Below are 14,941 nucleotides of genomic sequence, written 5' to 3'. Positions count from 1 at the left end.
AGCCATTTGGGAAAAGAAATTGCCCTTGCCACAATTGCTGACAGTAAACTGTCCAAACTGGACCAGCAAGATGCACAAAGGAGCAGCTGTCAAGCTTTGCCAAGACATGATAAGACAGTCTTTCAATTCCCTGCATCTTAAAAATGTCTGTCAGATTACTAGGGCTGTAAGCCAAAGTTGGATGTGCCAACATTATGGAAGGACCTAGGGTGTCTGTCCAGGCAGCCAATTGTTTGAGTAATCTCTTAATTTTGGAAGATGCTTTCTCTGTTCTTTCTGTTTACTCAGGAATAATATATCCTTCTCTGTCTTTGATGGGGTTGAAGAGTAGATAGTTACAGTTACAGTTCTCCCTCCCTAAATCATTGTAGAAAGTAAATTAGGTACGAAATTCTGGACTCTACAGTAGAAGACAACAGATGGAGCATTCTCTCTATTTTGCCAAATACAAAAGGACTGGATATGGTAACTATAATTCTTAATTTATAACTGTTTTTATTGTATATAATTTTACTTTGTTAAAGTAAAATTTTCCGTTTTAATTAGACAAAAAAGGGGAATTTCTATGGAATAATCCTTCTGTAGACTGTAAAGATGTGTTGCTCTCATTGTTAGTAAAATGCCTAGGCAGCATTTTGGGGACAGAGAGAATGCTGAGGAGAAGAAGAAAGAGTCTGAAGAGTTACAAGGAGATGCCATGAGACACAGAGCAGTCAGGATGGGAAGTACGTACATAAGGTAAACGAGCCTCAGGGCAGCACATGGATTAATAAAGATGAGTTAATTTAGGTTATAAGAGGTAGCTAAAAAATGAGCCTAAGTTATCAGCTGAGCATTTCTTTTCTTATTAATAATGTTTCTCTGTGGTTATTTGGGATCTGGCTGGTGAAACAGAAAAGACCACCTACACAACATGGCTTCATGATAAAAGTCCTAGACAAAGTTCAATGGGAGGGAACATACCTCAACATAATAAATATTTAATATGACAAACACGACCAACATTCCTAAATGGAGAAAAACTCAGTTATTTGATTACATTGGGAATAAACCAGGGTTGTCCATTATCCTCAGTTTTGCAACAAAGCTTGAAGCGGTAGCTAGAACAATAAGAGAAAAGGAAGAAATTAAAAGAATACAGATAGGAAAGGAGATCAAATTATTACTATTTTTGATGATATTATTTTATACATCAGATACCATAAATTCCAGCAGAAAAGAACTGGAAACTATCAACATTAAAACAAATAGAGCACAAAGTTACCTTACAAATATTAGTATCCTTTCCATAAGCCATAACAAACATACTGAGAAAGAGACCATGGGAAGAGGGAACACTCATTCACAATAGCCTCAAAAAGGAAAGAAAATTCTAGGAGAAAACTAAGAAACTGAAAGACCTTGACAATGAAAAATTTACTTCTCTAAAAGAGATGGGGGAAGACACTGACATATGGAAAGATCCCCCACCACACACATTCACAGATTTGTAGAATTAATATTGTGAAACTGATCACCCCTACTTAAAGTGATTTACAGATTCAAAGCAATCCTACATGGCAGTCATCATAGAAACAGATAAATGAACCTCCAAAAATACATGTGGAAACTCTAAAGACCCAAAACACCCTAAGCAATCCTGAACAAAAAGAGCAATCTGGAGAGATATCATACTAGTTTCACCACTCAACCAACCTTATAAATATTCTTTTGAATTATTTTTACTTGTTTTCATTTTTTGGTAGAAAACTTCAACTCAAGAAATGCTTGATTTCTAAATCATACGAAGAGTAAGCAAAAGAAAGAAGAAAGAAAGAAAGGGACAATATCCTAACTCCTGAATCCTGAAAGATACGAGATGTTCTCTTTGCTAGTATCCTGTGCTAGTCTCCTGCAGGAGGCAGCAAGCATTCTTTCACAGAAGTCTAAAAATTAATAAATAATTTAAGAACCCTATGCTAAGAGAAATACATGATTCCCGAAGTAAGAATATATCACAATGCCTAACATCAAGCTGTGACCTCATCAGAAATATTTATCAAGGACAGAGGATACATCTTATGCTACCTTGAATTAAAGAAAATTGCTTTCAAATTTTCATCATTTGCATTGCTGAGGATTTTAGTCAATAATGTAATTGGAGATTGGATGTGGGGAAGAGTTATTTAATTTTTTGATATTCTTATGGTTGGTTATACTTTTTAATTTCTTAGGAACAAAATATATTTGAAAGATGATGTAAAAACAAGAACCAGGAAGAAAAAAATCTGACCCTCTGGTGCTTTTTACTTTGAAAGCTTTTTAATTTCCCATCTTTAGTGTTCAGCTCTCAGTTTTACTGTTTATTATTCTAGGATGGCAGTTTAAACCTGTACCAGGCAAAACTTTCCAAATCAAGATAGACAGGATCGTGGACCAATCATAGAGCTGGAATTCCTTTCAAAGCCTATTACTGGCGGTTGTGCGGGAGACTTAGAACTCAGAGAGACAGGGTGGGGCCAAGGCTCAAGCGTTAAAAATCACCACCGAGCAAGCCTCCTCGCAGCAGTAAAGAGGTTGTTCAACATACCATCAAGATGTCTCTTTCTAGTAAGTTGACTCTGGACAAAGTAGATGTTAAGGGGAAAAGAGTCATCATGAGAGTAGACTTTAACGTTCCTATGAAGAACAACCAAATCACCAACAACCAGAGAATCAAGGCCGCCATCCCAAGCATCAAGCACTGTCTGGAAAAGGGAGCCAAGTCCGTAGTTCTTATGAGTCACCTTGGCCGGCCTGACGGTGTCCCTATGCCAGACAAATATTCCTTAGAGCCTGTTGCTGCTGAGCTCAAATCCATGCTGGGCAAGGATGTTTTGTTCCTGAAGGACTGTGTGGGTGCTGAAGTAGAGAAAGCTTGTGCCAATCCAGATAATGGGTCTGTCATCCTTTTGGAGAACCTGCGCTTTCACGTGGAGGAAGAAGGCAAGGGTCAGGATTCTTCTGGAAAAAAGGTTGTCGCTGAGCCAGCTAAAGTAGAAGCCTTCAGAGCATCACTGTCGAAACTTGGTGATATCTATGTCAACGATGCTTTTGGCACTGCACACCGGGCCCACAGTTCCATGGTGGGAGTAAATTTGCCCCAGAAGGCATCTGGGTTCCTCATGAAGAAGGAACTAGATTACTTTGCCAAGGTCTTAGAAAACCCAGAGAAACCCTTCCTGGCTATCCTTGGTGGAGCCAAAGTGACAGATAAGATTCAACTCATCAAAAACATGTTAGACAAAGTCAACTTCATGATTATTGGAGGTGGGATGGCTTACACCTTCCTGAAGGAACTCAAGAACATGGAGATTGGTGCTTCCTTATATGATGAAGAGGGAGCCAAAATTGTCAAAGAGATCATGGCCAAAGCAGAAAAGAACGGTGTAAAGATAACCTTTCCTGTTGACTTTGTAACCGCTGACAAGTTTGATGAGCATGCAAAAGTTGGACAAGCCACTCTAGAATCTGGCATACCATCTGGCTGGATGGGTTTGGACTGTGGTCCTGAGAGCATTAAAAACAATGCTCAAATTGTGGCCCAGGCAAAGCTTATTATTTGGAATGGACCTATGGGGGTATTTGAATGGGATGCCTTTGCTAAGGGAACCAAAGCCCTCATGGATGAAGTTGTAAAGGCCACCTCCAAGGGCTGTGTCACCATTATAGGGGGTGGAGATACTGCTACTTGCTGTGCCAAATGGGACACTGAAAATAAGGTCAGCCATGTGAGCACTGGAGGTGGGGCTAGTCTCGAGCTGCTAGAAGGTAAAGTCCTTCCTGGGGTGGAGGCCCTGAGCAACATGTAATTGTCAAAGTGCTCTTGCTTCCTATTTCCAGTATGGAGTCCTGAATCCAACTTAGTGACTTTACATCTGAAGTTAACTTTGGTTAATGTCTACTCTGTATCAAGCCCCAGGTAATGAGCAAGCAGTGTGCCATCAGTACAACATGAGCACATCTTGCTAATTCTGCCATGCTTTTGTTACTCTCTTCAAGATCTCATCAGGACTTGCCATTGTTCTTCATAAGGAGGAAACATTCTCATGTCACCTATTAAAGAAGTGAGGCGAATCAGTTGAATGTGTCATCTTTACTTTAGTTGAACTTGATTGTTTCTCTCTGAATGTGGGAAATAACGCAGAATCTGCTATAGGGGAAGTAGGGGGTAAAAGTTGTCTAAGTGTTAAATGCTAAAATGACCAAAATTAACAGAATGTCATTATGCAAATGTGACTGCTATTTAGATCTCTATTAACAGTTTTTTTCTAAATAAGAAAATGAAGTATTTAGTAATTCCAATAATTTTCTTTTAAAAATGAAAAAGTAAAATCCACTGATATCTCCACTAATGAGGAAGCTAAAAATCAAATTCAGGGCATGGATAAAAGTTTACTTGAGAAAGCAAACAACATTTAGTAATATATGACAATTGAATTCTTACAGTTGGTTTCTGAAATGAAAATGTATGTATTTCAGTATTTAGAAAGATTTTAAAACTCATTTTAAAAGGAACAAAATATGTAAGAAACACAAGTACTTATTGGTTCTTCTTCTTCTCCTCCTTCAAAATCTGGATGCAAAGAATAGGAAGCTTTTCCCAGTTTTAACTGTTCACACCTGATCAAGCCCTTGGAGGCAGAACTGGGAAGTGTGAAGGTCTAAATACTGTTTCCATGTCTCTCCCTCAGGGTTTTATCACAGGAATTCAATCTCTAGCAGATGAGAACCCCCACTCTGGCACTGCTTCCCAGGATGTTTTCAGTGGTGGACTCCCACTCTTAGAATGTGTTGTTGTCTCTTTTCTGTTGTCTCTTGCTTCAATTCTTCAATAAGGACATGGTTTCTCCCTTATCTCAACTGTCTCCCACATCTAAGCAGTGTGTTTGCATTGTACCTCTTTGTAGAGCAGAGATCAACTCCCATGTTCTTACATCCTCTAGAAAACATCACAATCTGATTTTGCTGATTTTTTTTTCTATTTTAAATTTTAGATTCTTAACAAATCTTTAATTTTCTAAGGTGGCCAGTCACATACTATATTGTGGGGGGTGGGATACTTACAGAATGTAAGCAGAGATTTTAAATCTGAAAGAAAATTTCTCCTTCAACTGTTGCTCACTATAAATTTCATGGTTACTTCACACAAGAGATAAGCATCATATTAGTCCAAAATGTAGCTCACCATTAGAACATTCTATTTCCATAATCTCTATTAAACCATGTTTCCTATCATGGTCCTTTTGGCATGGGCTAAGTCAGTTTTCCCAATTCGAAACTTACCATCGATACACTCAGTTGTTTATATCTTTTTTTTCTTGCTTAACATCTGAGGCTCCCCCACTCCTTGCTTTTTTTTTCTTCAGTGGCAGTCTAAACCACTTGGCTTTGTCATTTCATTGGGTCATCATCTTCTGTCTTTTTCCCCCCTTTTAACTTGTTTTAATTCGACAGACTAATTATGCTAGCCAGACTTCCCTTCACCATGACACAGATCAGAAACAATGGAAAAGGAGGATGGGTCTATGTAGGCAGACGGTTTTGGAGGTTTTGATCTAGTTAGCTTGTAATGGCAGAGCAGAAGGTGTTCACCTTGTTGAGGGTATGGGCTTTTTCCCTTCTGTTTGTTTTGTCCACTTTTGATGTGTTGGATCCTGTTTTGTTTCATTATCTTTTTTTATATATTTTTATTTTATAATAACTTGATTTCACATATCATCCATGGATTCCCCTGTCCTTCCTCCTGCCACCCACCAGCCCTAGAAGACTGTTTTCTCATGAGTGACAAAAAGGGAGTGAATCAAGATGGGAGGGGAGGTAGTGGGGAACTGGGAGGAGTAGAGGGGGAGAAAAATCTTAATCAGGGTATATTATGTGAGGGGGAACATATATATTTTCAACTAAAGAAAAAAATTAAAACAAAAATTAAATACAATCTATGAAAATTTAATGAGTACCTATTTGGAAAGAAAAAAAAAAGAGTGCCTATTTTGTCAGGTCCTTCTTCCACTTTTCTTTCTGCCTGATGTCTGTGCTGCCCACAGCCAGGGCAGGTGCTGAGGTCGGCAGACTCTTCTTAAGTAGTTCCATATTCTGTATTTCAGCTTTTGCCTTGCCCGTGGTGACACTTTTGACAAGCATTGCTGTCTAACACCAGCCATGGGCGACAGACTTTAACTTTTTCCTAAAACAAGAAAAAGCATCACCTTCTAAGGTCACCAAAGTATATTGGGAGTGTGTGAATACATGGGTTTTTAAACCATATCAGGAGAACCAAGTCCAAGAACACACCAGAGTTGACCCAGGAATAGTGGAGGACCCTCACCTGAACGAAGATAAAACTTAACACTACAGTGGGGGTGGCTCTCACCCTGTATGTGCATCAAGGAACTCAAGAGTCAGAGAATTCTTGATTCTACTATGGGTTTCAGCTCATTCTCCAGTATTGATATGACCTCCTTAGGTTGGTCACATGTCTGTCCCTGCAGACACGATTCTATGCCTAGAATCCTCAATATGACCCAAGGATGAAGCCAGTTTCAACCCTATGGCCCTGCAGTGTGACAAGAACAGTACCCAGAAATGCATGCAGTAAATATGGTGGGTGTGTATTGAGGACTAGGGTTGGATATAATAGTAACAAATCTAAGAGCAACTTTACAACCAAGACATCCCATGCTGTGGAAAGTAGCCTACAGACCACTAGGATAACATAAAATGACAATGTCCCCTGCTTCAAAGAACAAGCAGTATGCACCCTGTGTTATGACTCAGATTCACAAATATTCATTCCATTTACCTTGTAGTTCCACATCAGTGGGATAGGTAGTCAGGATCACAAAAGGGGGGCAATGTATCTTGTTTGAGTTAGCTACCACTACTTTATAAATTTGCTGTCCTGGGTTTTCCACCGTTAAGGGAATGCAAATGAATCAGATAAATAACTACTTAATATTCACAACTATATGCTTATCTTTGCTATTTCCTCAGTACATAAATAGAATTAGTAGATCTACTATTATGTAAGCAGCAAATATGTTCAAAATGCAAGTCCCATGAAGCCTCAATGCTGCAATTGCAGAAAAAAAGAAACAAGATGCCCTACTCATGTATCGAACCCACATTCAAAGGTTTTACATTTTCCACTTCTACATCAAGGCTGGCAGAACATATCCTACTTCATATTCTTCATAGTAACACAACCCACACAGCTACTGTATTAAAATAGCTATGTTATAGCAGATCCCCAAGGAGTAGATTTTTGCCAGTATGTCACCATTTTTTTTTTATAACACACATACAAAACAAGACTTTGGTCTGCTTTTCTAAGCAATTCAAGCAGGTGAGGTGTAGAAGGAATTTGCTTACACAAAAAAATATGACTTATCAAGGTGCCTAGAGAACATGTATGAACATGGACAAAGTAAAAGGATTCTGTCCACTTCGTATTTTAATAACATAGAATGGCCTTGGTCGTCTTAGATAAATATGAGACAAGGTTAGACACCAAAGTACCAGATAAGACTGTAGGCCCTTGAGAAGATATTCAGTGGGCTCTTCCAAAGCAAGAATCTGTTGGGATTGATGAGCAAATCTAATATGCATGATGTCTTTACTGTCTTCCGTGTCCAAAGGAAGCTTTATGCCAATCAGGATCAAATAGAGCCAGCAAACAACTACAAGGTCATGGCCTCCTCAAGCAAACACATCCTTCTTCCACTGCAATGACTGCTTCCTAGGAAAGAACAGTGTTCATTATAAATTAAATTAATTATGTCAACAAAGCTTGAGATTTGCTGGCAGCATTGAGGTATCTCTAACGTCCTCTAGCTGGCATCAAATTATAAGAGCTAGAATATAATTTTCCTATTATTTCTCCCAGTAATTGAAAATATATAGTCTCTCTCCAGCCACACCTGTCTTCAGTCCCTTTCCTGGGACTTGTTTTTTTAATGTTCTCATCAGGAACATGAAGGAAATCTCATCTCCATTTTAGGCTATTTGTTACTTTATAAAAATGCACCTGAAAAGTTTTTCATATTAAGAAACTACATTGAATCCTTTTAGCCAATTGTTTTTCATAAACATATTTAAAATAAAAGTTTTTTCATCATCTAAATTCACCAGTTTGCACATATTCATAACAGTCAATACTTGCTACTTGCCATAGGGGAATTTACTGCTAAACCACACATTAGATTTGTTTGATCCTTCCCATATTAAATATTCCACTTTTCCCTATTTGTTAAAGACACTGAAAGGTGCATGAAAACTCAGACTAGCAACAGTAAGTTACTTAGTCAATAAATGCAGCATTGACCCTCACACTTAAGAGAAGAGAGGGTTAGTGTGTTTTTTAGCATCTCTAAACATCACTCTTCTGATTCTAGTAGCATACAATGCACATGCTTGAGGACGGAGAGATAGCTCAGTAGCTAAGAACACTGGCTGCTCTTGTAGAGGTCCTAGATTCATTTCCCATCATTCACATGGAAGCTCACAATCACCTGTAACTCTAGTCCCAGGGGATCTGACACCCTATCTGGTCTTCATGGACAATAATTATGACATGTTACACAGACATAAATGCAGGCATGACACCCATACACATAAAATAATTTCTTAGTGCATAGTAAATCAGAAGTTATGTACATATTACACAGAGAGTACATTCTGGGATCATGGACTCAGAGCATTGAGTACTGTGGATGTGACGACTCCATGCCCACATTTACCCTCCATCAACAACATTATCATTAACCAATGGGATAGTGGGATCTGCCTGGCAAGGAAGTCCCTCCCCCGTCACTACTAACTGATTTTATATTTAAAATTACCAGATGTCTGAGTGAGGTAATGCAGACCCAGAAATACAAAAATGGTAAGTACTCACTTATAAGCATGCTACAATCTACAGACCCAGAAAGACTCATGGCAGGATACATGGGTCTCTCTGGGAAGGGGAAATAGAATAGACTTCACAGGTGGACTTGGGGCAGGTGGAGATAGGAACAGGAGGAAACAGATTGGGGGATGGAAGGAGAGAGTCCTAGGAGAGATGGGTGATACTAGAGGACATTTGCTGTGGTAGAAACCTAACACAGTAGGAACTCCCAGGAATCTATAATTGTGACTCTATGAAAAACTATGGTAATGGAGGATACATAACCTGAACTGGAAATCTTCTGTAACCATGCAAGGCTTTCCAGTGGACTGGGACACCAATCCACTTACAATACCTTTGACCTACAATTTGTAATGCCTGCAAGTTGTCCTGGGTAAAGGTAGTTACCACAGAACTTGTAGGAGTGTCCAACCAATAACTGGCCTTACTTGAGACTCTTGCCACCAGAGGGAGCCCACGCCTGACACAGACTGGAGGACCAGGAACCAGAGGCTTGATAGCCCTGTGTGGATAGTCTAGAAGATGGTTTCTTATTTAACTGTCCAAGTTTTATGATTAGAAACATACGAAATATGTTTTATAACTGGGTCTATTGTGCCATGTGGACTGTAGACACTTAGAGGTCTTGTTCAACATCCTTAGCCACGGACAAGGTAAACATTGGCTTCATAGAACTTTCATAGAGTAGAATTGCAGGTGCCTGTAATTGTTAGAACAAAACCCGTCAGAAGAATTATATCAAACTAGAAGTGATAGTGCAGGTGTCTGGCCTTGGTATACCTTAGTCCTTCAAGAGATCAGTAGCACTTGTGTTGTCCTAAGCTTCCTCCACTGTCACCTCCTCACTCTGATCAAAACACAATATACACTTTGAACTTATTTCTACACCAATTTTTATGCAAGATTTTAGGCTCAGTAGACTATGTATAGGTCCTGAGATTCAGGTGATTAACAGAAAAGGCTCTTAACTGTCTAACCATGTCTGGATATTATTAATCACCTAAGAGTACATGTATTCTTTTCTCTTTTCCTAAATCTCTCATTGGTTTAATTTCTTCCCTTGTAACCCTTGTAGCTATCCCTTTAAGAGATAGCCAGAACTTTTTACAACTTACAGCTATTGTCAGTCACAAATTAAGCTGACCAAGTCTTTGCCAAGTGTGACTCATATCAGAATACTTGTCCCTGAGAGTTTACCTTGTAGTTTTTACTAACAAGTTGTTAATGAATCTATCTATCTATCTATCTATCTATCTATCTATCTATCTATCTATCTATCTATCTATCTATCATGTGTGTTCTTGGAGGAACAAAGAGGGACAAGAAATGGAAAGAACTAAATAGATATGAGAAAACAGCAGGAGGGAATGAGAGGAGGTAAGTATGAAAACAGGAAAGAAGCTGTGTAGGTATAATTGACCGAGAAGAATAAAGCAAACAGACTAAAGAACTCAGCTTGCTTAGATTCGTTTGATATCCCTCAGATCAATATCCTAGCCTCTTGTAGTTTCTGTTCTGGACCCTGGTAGAAATCTCCTCAGGGCAGGCACCTGTGAAGAATTTGATGGGGAGAAAGGATTGCACGAGGCAGAAGGGTCAACGACACCACAAGAAACCCTACAGAATCAATTTACCTGGGATCCTTGGAGCTCACAGAGATTGAACTGTGACAACCAGTGAGCTTACATGGGACTGACCTAGGCCCTCTGCACATGTTACAGTTGTGTCATTTAGTCTTTTTGTGGAACTCCTAACAGTGGGAACAGGGGCTTTCTCTGACTCTTTTTCCTGCGTTGGGGACCCCTTTCCTCCTACTGGGTTGCCTCACACAGCCTTAACTTAAGGGGAGGTACTTAGTTTTATTACAACATGATATGCCATGTTTGATTGATATTCCTGGGAGACCTGTGCTTTTCTGAAAAGAAATTGGAGGAGTGAAATCTGATGTATTAAGAACTTTTCAGGTGTCAGTTTTAACCACAAGTTTTCTTGTGTCCCACCCAGTCCCCCATGGTCCCATAGCCACTTATAAAATAATCACTCAAAAGCTTATATTAATTATAACTGCTGGGCCATTTGCTCAGGCTTATTACTGACTAGCCCTTATACTTAAATTAACCCATAATTAATTCTTAATCTATGTTTTGCCATGTCTCCTCCACCTCTGCCTTTCTTCTTCCTGTGTCTCTCAGATTTCCTGCCTGGCTATAACTTCTTTATTAACCAATCAGAGCAAGACATATTCATAGCGTACAGCAAGACATCCTACAGCTATCAGTGCTTTCATATTCTTTGTTCTTTGTTTTTTTATCTTCTGGATGATCAGTTCACAACACTTGGGCTTATGAGACTGCACTCTAGTTTCATGTGAAATATTTTAACATGCTAATGCTTGTTCTATAGTTCTAATGAGAAGTGAATAAAGGTGAATTCAGAAAACAAACTACTGCAATTCACAGTTACAGATTTTATCATCTGAACTTCATGATCAGTAATTGTTTTATTAAAATTGAAGGATTCCACAGCTGTCAGTCTACATTTTGTGAGTTTCTATGAGCTTGGTTCAGTTATCTCTGTGGATTTCCCCATCATGATCTTGACCCCCACCCCTTGCTCATATTATCCCTCTTCTTTCTCTTCGACTGGACTCCTGGAGCTCAGCCTGGAGCTTGGCTCTGGCCCTCTGCATCTGCTTCCATCAGTTACTAGATGAAGGTTCTATAATGACAAGGACTGGACTAGGCCCTCTGCATATGGGAGACAGTTATGTAGCTTGGTCTGTTTGAGGGGCTCCTGGTGGTGGGATCAGGCTCTGTTCCTGGTGCATGAGCTGGCTTTCTGGAGCCCATAACCTTTGGTGGGACACCTGTTCAGCTTGATGCAGTGGGGAGGGGCTTAGTCCTGCCTCAACTAAATGTACCAGGCCTTGCTGACTCCCCATGAGAGGTCGCAACCTTTTGGAGGAGGGGATGGGATGGTTGGTCTTGGCAGCAGGGGCAGGGTACTGGAGGGGAAGAAGGGGTGAGAGGGATCTATGGTTGGTATGTAAAATGAATAATTTTTTTTCTTTTATTAAGAGATTTTTCTATTCGTTTTACATATCAACCGTGGATTCCCCTGTCCACACTCCTCCCACCAACCCCCCAGCCTTCCCTCCAAAACTACTCCCCATTCCCACCTTCTCCATGGCAAAATCTCCCCTAGGGAGTCAGTAGAGCCTGGTACATTCAGTTGAGGCAGGTCCACTCGCCTCCTCCCTGTACCAAGGCTGAGCAAAGTGTCTCAGCACAGGCACTAGGTTCCAATAAGCTGGCTCATGCACTAAGTACAGGTCCTGGTCTCACTGCTTGGGGGCCCCCTAAACAGTTCAAGTTAAACAACTGTCTCACTTATCCGGAAGGCCTAGTCCAGTTCCATGGTGGTTTCTCAGCTATTGGTTCACAGTTCATGTGTTTCCACTAGTTTGGCTAGTTGTCTCTGTACTTTTTCCATTCATGGTCTTGATATCTCTTGCTCATATGATTCCTCCTTTCTCTGGTCGACTGGACTCCTGGAGCTCTGCCAGGGATTTGGCCATGGATCTCTGTATCTGCTTCCATCAGTCACTGCATGAGGGCTCTATCATGACAGTTAGGGTGTTCGGCCATCTGATCACCAGAGTAGGTCACCTCAGGCACCCTCTGGACCATTGCCAGTAGTCTATGGTGGAGTCATCTTTGTGGATTCCTGGGGACCTTTCTAGCACTCTGCTTCTTCCTATTCCCATGGTGTCTTCATTTATTAGGGTCTCACTTCCCTTGTTCTCCCACTCTGTTCCTGATCCAGCTAGTTCATCAGGCTCCCCTAAGCTCTCTTTCCCCCGAGCCTTACCCTCCATTACCCCCCTCACCCCCAGTTTGCTCATGTAGATCTCATCCATTTCTCCCTTGCTGGGCGATCCCTGTGTCTTTCCTAGGATTCTCTTTACTAGCTAGCCTCCTTGGAGCTGTGAGTTGCAGTCTGGTTATCCTTTTCTTTACATCTAGTATCCACTTATGAGTGAGTACACACCATGTTTGTTTTTCTGTGTCTGGGTTACCTCACTCAGGATGATATGTTCTAGGTCCATCCATTTGCTTGCAAACCTCATGATGTCATTGTTTTTTTCTGCTGAGTAGTACTCCGTTGTGTATATGTACCACATTTTCTTTATCCCTTCTTTAGCAGAAGGGCATCTAGGTTGTTTCCAGGTTCTGGCTATTACAAATAATGCTGCTATGAGCTTAGTTGAGCATGTGTCCTTGTGGTATGATTGAGCATTCCTTGGGTATATGTCCACGAGTGGTATAGCTGATTCTTGAGGAAGATTAATTCCCAATTCTCTGAGAAAGCGCCATACTGATTTCTAAAATGTCGGTACCAGCTTGCATTCCCACCAACAGTAGAGGAGTATTCCCCTTGCTCCACATCCTCTCCAACATAAGCTGTTACCAGTGTTTTTGATCTTAGCCATTCTGACATGTGTAAGATGATATCTCAGAGTCGTTTTGATTTGCATTTCTTTCTGCTTTGATTTGCATTGTCTCTTGCTTGGATTCCCTGCATGGCTTTATTCTGCCTTGCCATAGGTCATAGCAGCTTCTTTATTAACCATGGTAGCAACACACAATCAGAGCCTACAGAAAGACCGTCCCACCACACTTCCCCTTCTCTGTCTAATCACAAAGGAAGATTTTCATTTTAATATAGTAAAATTACATATAACAAAACAGTTATCAACAGGAATTACAGTTACAATATCTAAAGTCTATTTGTATTTGGAAAAATTAAAGAAAATATTCTATCATCCATTTTATTATTTTGAGTCTAAAGTTTTATTTCTAATTTACCTTTTATCATAATTAAGAAAATCTATAATTATAACTATCTAGTCTGCAACTCCATCAAAGACACCACAGTAATATAATATTATCTAAGTAAACAGGAAATGCATTGTAAGCAACTTCTAAAACATGCAAGTAATCACAGGCAGCTGTCTGCCTGGACACTCACCCAATGTTCTTTTGTAACATTGGGGCATCTATCTTCAGCCTAAAGTGCTAGAGTGTCTGACAGACTTCTCAGTGAAGCAGGAAATTTGAAGGACTGTTTTGCCTAATGGCAAAGTTGATCAGTTGCTTTTCTCTGTGGCCTGCAGAATGTCTGGCCGTTTGTTTTGTGAAACAGAAACCTGAAGGGCCATATCACCTTGTTTTGGCAAAATTCAGTGGTCACCTTCCGATGTCCAGTTTATCAAGCAGTCCAGGCAAGAGCAGTTCCTTACCCAAACAGCTAGTTTTTTCCACATTGTAAGCAAACTTCATAATGTTTTTTTTCAATGCCCATCATCCTTTCTGAAGTAATTGGTGCTGCCAGGAGCAGACATGTCTCACTGTCCAGAAAAGTCTAAGTTCTTAAAACATTTTAAGTGCTGTATTCTGTAGCTTTGAAGTGTTTGAAGATTGCCTACCAAATTAAAATATTTCTTTGTATACCTAGAAAACTAACAAGATTATATGTTTGATTGTGATATCAGATTATTAATCTGTATTTCTTAATTATACATTGAAATTTTATATAAATTGCATAAACATAATACTTTAAACAAGAATAGAAATATGCATACAATATGACAAATTTGACCTTAAATTTATATCAATAAACCAATCCATATCAATGTAAAGTATTTTGAGATAAACAGTTGAGTGAATACAGCCCCAGTCCCTCCTTTAGTTTTATTACTTAAAAAATAAAATCATTTGTATAATGGTTTTAAGATTCACTGTTCCCTCCTGCCCTCAAAATATTGATGGTCTCCAATGGTCTGGGAAAGGAAATAAGATGAATAAATTTATTGAAAAAGTAATATAAAACCTACGCATTTGAAAGTATTAATATTTATGAAATTGGTGAACAGAATGTTCTAACTAGACTATGGAGATGGAGAAGAAGATGAAGATTGGGAAAGTACAAAAATACCCACAAATGAGTTTGGGA

At 39.6% G+C, this 14,941-nt stretch overlaps 1 protein-coding gene across 1 annotated transcript; it reads left to right on the top strand.

Annotated features, from left to right (window-relative positions):
- The first annotated feature begins 2,469 nt into the window (after window positions 1–2,469).
- LOC131926558 (phosphoglycerate kinase 2) lies at window positions 2,470–4,098 on the top strand. Its single transcript, XM_059282069.1, has one exon. It carries the CDS (start codon window positions 2,577–2,579, stop codon window positions 3,828–3,830), a length of 1,254 nt encoding a protein of 417 aa, XP_059138052.1. The 5' UTR covers window positions 2,470–2,576; the 3' UTR covers window positions 3,831–4,098.
- The last annotated feature ends 10,843 nt before the right edge of the window (window positions 4,099–14,941 follow it).

The sequence above is a fragment of the Peromyscus eremicus genome, chromosome 16_21 (assembly GCF_949786415.1).
Source record: "Peromyscus eremicus chromosome 16_21, PerEre_H2_v1, whole genome shotgun sequence".
NCBI classification, from domain to species: Eukaryota; Metazoa; Chordata; class Mammalia; order Rodentia; family Cricetidae; genus Peromyscus; species Peromyscus eremicus.
This window is presented reverse-complemented; position numbering and strand designations above follow the sequence as displayed.